At 34.0% G+C, this 6,928-nt stretch overlaps 1 protein-coding gene across 5 annotated transcripts; it reads left to right on the forward strand.

Moving 5' to 3' along the window:
- The first annotated feature begins 562 nt into the window (after window positions 1–562).
- Window positions 563–5,652, forward strand: MEE18 (maternal effect embryo arrest 18). Of its 5 annotated transcripts, none has more exons than XR_016531390.1 (14): window positions 563–848; window positions 949–1,065; window positions 1,138–1,270; window positions 1,690–1,786; window positions 1,970–2,013; window positions 2,160–2,316; window positions 2,763–2,834; window positions 3,401–3,484; window positions 3,824–3,925; window positions 4,162–4,212; window positions 4,408–4,533; window positions 4,723–4,840; window positions 5,061–5,259; window positions 5,343–5,652. XR_016531390.1 is itself a non-coding variant. In XM_039039162.2 (13 exons), the coding sequence occupies exons 1-13, from the start codon at window positions 569–571 to the stop codon at window positions 5,181–5,183; spliced, it is 1,479 nt and encodes a 492-aa protein (XP_038895090.1). In that variant the 5' UTR covers window positions 563–568; the 3' UTR covers window positions 5,184–5,652. The 5 variants fall into 5 exon arrangements, 2 of the variants coding, with proteins under 2 accessions (XP_038895090.1, XP_090172690.1); XR_005483416.2 differs by having other exon boundaries at window positions 4,723–4,815; XR_016531389.1 differs by having other exon boundaries at window positions 4,664–4,815; window positions 5,061–5,592.
- The last annotated feature ends 1,276 nt before the right edge of the window (window positions 5,653–6,928 follow it).

The following is a 6,928-nucleotide window of genomic DNA, read 5'->3' on the forward strand; positions in this document are numbered from 1 at the left end:
TCTAAAATAAGACGCTTTTGTATTTATTTATCACACTCTAACCTACTTTTTCAAGTTTAAGCTAAAATTTATCAAACACTATTTTACTTCTTTTTACAACTGATTTTTCTGAAAACACAACTTTCAACAATTATTCTAAAAGCTACTACAATCCCAAATGAAGTCATGGTTCATCGAAAAAAAAGGTTAGGGTTTGAATCTCCTATCTTATATGTTGTTGAACTCTAAAATAAAATAATATATCCAATTGATAGATGATTTTTCCATTTATTTATGAACATGAATAACAATCTCCCGATGAATTAGTACCTGTTTGAGAGTGATTTTAAAATTGTTAAAATTACAAATTGTCATAATCAAAATTACTCTAAAATATACTTTTCATCCTCAAAATAATTTTTAACTAAAAAAATGAAAAAAAAGTAAGGTAAAAGATAATCACTTAAAAGTAAGGTAAAAGATAATTTTAATAGTTTCAAAATGAAAAAAATGGACAAAATATACGTAACGGTCGGAAAATAGCATATATATAGCCCAAACTTAAGAGTAAGTAATCGCGAAAAGATGGATGCTGAGGTGGAGGATAGGCGGAAATGAAAAAGAAAATAATAATAATAATAATAATAAAAAAAAAAAGGCATCGGCAAAGTGTTCCCGGCCGCAGAGTACGCGCGCGATTATGGCGGAAACAAGCTTGGGTCCCTCACTGTGCCTCAATCTCCCCAAAACTCCTCTCCATGTTTCTTCCAGATCTTTTCTCTCTATGGCTCTTCCTCCTTCCCATTGCAATGGCTCCTCCGCTTCTAATCATAATAACCCTAACCAACCCTCTCTCCTCGTCTTCTCAGGTCTCAATCCCTGAATCTTGCCGGAACTACTACAATTCCGCTGTTTCGTAATGCCTCCGTTCATTTTCTCTTCTGAACGAGTACGTTTCTCATGGTGTAGGTGGAACTGCATTTAATGGCGTAGTCGAGGAGCTCAAAAACTTTACAACTCGTGTGGCCCATGTTCTTCCTGTTTCCGATGATGGCGGTAGCACCGCTGAGATCGTTCGTGTGCTTGGTGAGTCTGTTTAACGTTAATTATTTTTTTTTGGAAATTATATATTCAATTTTTGACTGAATCTTGGGCTAGGTGGTCCGGCTGTTGGAGATATACGGTCAAGATGTTTGAGGTTATCTGATCAGAGTACGGCGGAGGCTCTCGCGGTGCGCAGATTGTTAGGTCATCGTTTACCGCTTGATGCACAGCAGGCCAAGTCGGAGTGGTATCTTTTTCACCAGCTGACTTACTTTCTTTCATTTTTTTGGTCTTTTCCCCCTCCAAAATGATAAATGTAGCATGTTTTAACTTTTAGCTTTGGCTTCATCAGCTTTGTCATCAAGTTGCCATGATTTAAGAACAATTTTAATGAAATTTCTATCTAAACGCTTGCAATTCTGAATCTCGCATATGACGTATCAATTTACAATAAAAACAATTTGAATAAGCTTGCAGCCTCCTTTATTATTTTGGCTCTGTCGTTCGTTTTTTTATCGTTTTTTTTTGGGCGCAAAGTACACACTGTGGTTACTTGTTATCTATTTCTTTGTGGCATGAACTTGATTCTCTATTTGCTAGGTTTCATAGCACTTAGCAGGCAACGATCTAATTGGTAACAGAACAATCTCTATGGAAATTTGTCAGGTATGATATCGTGGAAGGAGAAAATTCTCTATGGGACGGTGTCTCAAAGCCCTACAGGGAAACTATTCGAGCATTTCTGGCCTATTTTCAGAACCAGGTACAATGTAGGTGACATTTTTGGCTCTTAGTTCATAGTAGGCTAACTAATTTTTAAGGTTCTTCTGATCTCCCACTCTACTTTTATGCCTCTAATCACACTACTATAATTCCCCATCAATTTAAGTCTATTTGTTTTTAACGAAGGCTGCATATGAAATGTAATAAAATTGCTTGACTACAGATTCTTCGACGGTCCGAAATGTTATTTTGTTTCAGCAATGGAAGGTATGTGTTGTAGTTTATCCTTGCTCTATCGAAGGTATGGACTTAAGGAAGGAAAAGTACATAAGTTGGTTTTACATAATACCAAATTATGCAACTCATTGGTTCATTATTTTGAGCATGAGTTACTAACTTCCTTTACTTCGCAGCATTGGGAATTTCTTTTTTGCAGGTGCTCGTATATTTTTCCAATCGTTAGATGCTGCAATTTTTCTGTTTTCACGTGTTTCAGACATCCCATCAGGCAGCCTTGTCCTTCCAGTGATTTCCACTAATGATAGGCTCACATTAGGATGTGAATTATGGGTATGATGTCAACATTCTGTTCCTTTTACAATTATTGCTCAAGATTTTATATAATACATGCCAATAACAATGAGAGAGTGCAAGAATGAGCCTAAGTGCCTGAAAGAGGTAATAGTAATTTCAATTATCTAGTGCATTCAAATTCTCTGTTCAGAGGTGAACTAATGTTGAGACATTTCATTTTTCACATTGCCGTTGGAGCCAAGGTTGCAGAATTCATCTTTTAAACCTTTCTTTCTGAAACCTAGTTGCTTTGAATCCCTTCCATACTCTCTCCTCAACTCTCAAGTTAACTTTTTAAAATTTTCTTAATGTCATTGCTCTTTTTCATAAAGATTCTGATACAGCTGTTAAGTTTCTCCAATGCTGTCTTGGGATGGACTCATGAATTTGAACTATGAAAACCATCCATTTTAAACATTGTTCTTTTTACAATCTACGTTCAGGATGGGACAATAATACGTGGTCAGAATGAAATCTCTCATCCAACGACTGGACCTTCAGAAATTATTAATAAGGTACAGTTTGTTTGAAGCCGATTTTTATTTCACAGTGAAGCCGTGAAGTTCATTTCTAATTGTGATATTTGTTTCCTGATAACTATGGTTACCAAGGCTCATCTGCAGTTGATTAAACTCTGCTGGTGTTTCATAGAAATGCTTTTAATATTGGTGATCCAGGGCTTTACTTCATGGAAACGATGTAGCACAGATTTACAGTAGAGGGGTCAATCATGGGAATGTGAAGTGATCTTGCTTACTTATACAAATGCCGTGGTTGAAAACATGAAATCAATTTATTTTGTGGATTTTATACATTAACTTGGATTACTCAAGTTTGATTCTTTAACTAAAAATTTCACATAAAATCAGTGGATGGTTAATCTGGCCATTTATTAACTCATTGCACTATTTTCTCCATGATGATTATCCTACATATTGAACTTATTCAATATACATGATTGTTACCGACTGGTGTGATGATTCAATGTTGTAGTTGGAAATGCTTTGGCATGTGGTTAGACGATTAGATGTAGAGGTGGTTACGAGGTTTTCTTATTTACTCAAATGTGGAAATCTTACAGGGAAACAGTTTGGCTCCAGCACTTCCTTCAAGAATAAAAAGGGTATTTTACATGTCAAGTGAGGGCTGTAATTTGCTGCATGAGGTAAATGACTTATCCACTGTAACTTGATCATAATACGGGCTATACTTACCTACTTCTATTACGTAACTTTTAGTATCAATCTTGTGAAGGGTGTTGTCTGAGAAAAATAGTTTTTGTTTGAATTTTTTTTCTCCTAATTCGGTTTAAGGTGTATTATCAACTTATCAATCATGAATACTATATGGAAGCATCTTGATTCTTTTGTCTCTGTTTCTGTTTTGTTTTGTTTTTTTTTGTTTACATATTTTGAATGCTATAAACAAAAATGCTACTCTTTAAAATGCTTATTCAAACCTGATTTCCATGACTCATGGTAATTGCAGTGCTTTCATTAATTAGGTTTTCCCTGCTGCAAATCCTGTTGTCCTCAACCAGTTGAAGAACGTGGACTGCATTGTTTATGCTATGGGATCCCTCTTCACTTCCATATGCCCATCACTGGTAAAAGTCTTTATAACTTGTACGCATTCTATTCCATCATTAGATTTTGCTTACTTCAACTTACTAGTTACACAACTCTTGTTGATATGAATCATATGATTATGTAATGATATGATGAATTTACAGTTTTAGTTTTCTGCCATGCTAATCTTCATTTTGTTTTCTTTTACAAAACACGATATTACAGGGTAGTCAAATTTAACGCTAATTTTTTCACCATTTATGGATTATTTCAGGTGTTGCTTGGAATTGGTGAGATCATTTCATCAAGATCCTCCTGCCCGAAGGTAATATTTGCTCAAACCTGAACAATGATAGTTCCACACTGTCATCTGCTAGATGGCCCATTTATGATAAATTAAAAATTTTCGCTTAGTGCTTTCAGGTTTTTTTTTTTTATAGTATTTTTTATGGTTAGTTCATCCATTAATCAGCACTGAATCTCAAACATCTGGCATGGATTTGCATCATTCCAATGACAGGTGCTTCTATTGAATGGCACACATGATCGCGAGACTAGTGGTTTTACTGCTTCAAGTTTTACAACTGCCATTTCAGATGCTTTAAACAGAACCTACGGAGACAAGGATAATTGTTTAAATAACACCGTAAGTTAATTCTTATAAATTTAAATAATTAAATCATACCCTTGTGAAACGGGTAATCTGTTGTCTGGTAACAAATATTTCTGCGCAGTCATATTACTCAAGTTTTGATAGTTTTAAGTTTCGCTTTCAGAAAACACATTGTTGGGTCTCTTAAGAAAATGTTTCTGTTGCAATATCTTATGTATGTAGCCGGATCAGTACATTAATACCATTTTGGTGCCCAAAGACGGCAAGATTCCAGTAGATTTTCAAGCCTTGGCTGCACAAGGAATCTTTGATGTGGTATGATCGAGTACACATTTCCATTGTTAGTAACTTGGTATCATCAACACCACCGTTATGATTACTTGCTTTTAGTTGCATTGGAATAAACGTCTTTGCCAATTTCGTGCCCAGCAGACTTATGACTTCTGAGGGCACAGATTCGTAAAAAGTTTTTCCAGTTTTCGATTGCATTTACTATTAATGATGTGTAATTGCCTTAATTTGTGCTATTTTAGTGCATGATTAAAATGAAACTTCTGCAGATTGTCGTTGATTCCGTATGTGATTCTAAGATTGGTGTAGCATTTGATCCCAAATCTTTGATTGAAACACTAGCAAAGTTGATTGCAAGATATACAAGATTACATATCACGCGACAGGTTTAAATGACGGCATATGGGATTCATGGGAACGTACGCACTTGACGATGCTACAACCCTCCCCTTATTATTTGAATTTAAGGTTTGAACTCTCCAATATACTTATATCAATTATCCGATGACAAGATATGTTCTTCAGATGAACATTATGAAATGTCATTACAGGGGGCAGACCCACTTTTATCGTCTTGGCTTTTTACCTACACTCGAAGAATACAACATGCGATCTTAGCAAAGTTGTTTGATCCTTTCTTACCCAAGTAACTCACTCCATCTCTTGTAAAGAACTTACCAACCAATCTTTATTAATATATTTAAAATATTGTCTTATAAGGTAGTTCAGGGACATGGGAATATCATCACCCGAAACTAACTTTGATTATGCTTTTATCTATTTTCCATTCTTTTCATGCTATGATTCATCCTAAGACATTGATATTAATGGGTTTATTGTAAATTGATATCTGTTGTAATAGCTCTTGCTAAAAGCTCTCTATTTTGATGTTCTTAGCAACAAAACCATCATGGGTTGTTCATGGGTATAATGAAGGATTTATAAAGGATTTAGGAATGAATTCAATTTATATTAGTCACTTACTTAGATTGATTAACATTTCAAGTGTTTAATTTTGAAAATAAGTCATTTTGGAAAAAAATTGAAGTGTTTAGTAACAACTTAAAATAGTTTTTAAAACATTTTTATAGTTTATTTTAAATGATTTTTTATCAAAAGAGTTGAAATAAAAATAAATGATTTTTTTAAGAACATTTTGCTCTTAATATCCTAGAAATTTTAGTTGAGGTGACTATAAAAAAATGATGTTCTTACCAACAACACATACCCCATAACCAAGGAGGCTGATGCCAAAGGTGGTGGGAAATTGTTTGACATCTTTTTTTGTGGAAATATTTGATAATTTTTGTTTGAAAAAGTAATCAAATCTCTCGATCGTAGGCTCCTTTTAGTTGACGATTTGATCTTTCCTTTATTAAAAATTTTCAATTTATTTTTCCTTGAATAGCTAGCTAGCCATTGATTTAACAGAAAACTGTTGTAACTTAAAATCTTCAAATTGAATAGGATCAGCTCTCGAAATGGCCTACGTTTTCTCCTTTAGAATAGAAAGTCTTGCTTTTTAGACTCAACTATCCAACAAGACAATGGTATAAATGGCTTACCACAGCTCAAAATTCCTTTGAGGTTATGCAAAAATTGCAAAGCAATACATATTCATATCCAAAAATCTTCAATTATTACATGTGGATGATTGTGAATCAAGTGTTACAAATGATTTTAGGAGAAAAAATTTAGTTTTAATTTCGTTTTTAGAAGCCTTTGATTATTCTAAAGAACTTGGTTCATGTGGACAAGGAGATGTACAACTATTCGAATTTTGCGAGGAGAGTTTACCTCACAAGAATTTAATAAATTTTGTTAGTTGAGACATGTGAACTCAAAAAATATTTTAATTTGAAGTCTGGCTAACTTTGGTTGTGAGAAATAAGACTCTAAATTATTTATGAGTCTTTGGTTGTACATCTCATGTTCGATTGAAGTTTCATCGAACAAAAATAGAAGAAAATCATGGATGTAGAAATGCAAGCAATGATGAATGATACATTGGAATTGACATAACCTAGATTAAGGTAGAAAAATGATTGTTGTAAAATGGATAAACAAAACCAAGTTAAATGAATGGTGAAGTTTACAGATACAAAGCAAAGCTCATAGTAAAGGGGTATTCTAACAA

Source organism: Benincasa hispida, chromosome 8 (assembly GCF_027475165.1).
Source record: "Benincasa hispida cultivar pf3 chromosome 8, pf3_genome.v1.1, whole genome shotgun sequence".
NCBI classification, from domain to species: domain Eukaryota; kingdom Viridiplantae; phylum Streptophyta; class Magnoliopsida; order Cucurbitales; family Cucurbitaceae; genus Benincasa; species Benincasa hispida.

What these genes read in the sequence shown, in the direction of transcription:
- MEE18 (XM_039039162.2), top strand. Translation starts at nt 569, where the DNA reads ATGCTGAGGTGGAGGATAGGCGGAAATGAAAAAGAAAATAATAATAAT. An exon ending in TTTTGTTTCAGCAATGGAAG is followed by an intron (nt 2,014 to 2,159) that starts GTATGTGTTGTA and finishes TTTACTTCGCAG; the next exon opens with CATTGGGAATTTCTTTTTTG. An exon ending in ATAATTGTTTAAATAACACC is followed by an intron (nt 4,534 to 4,722) that starts GTAAGTTAATTC and finishes TTATGTATGTAG; the next exon opens with CCGGATCAGTACATTAATAC.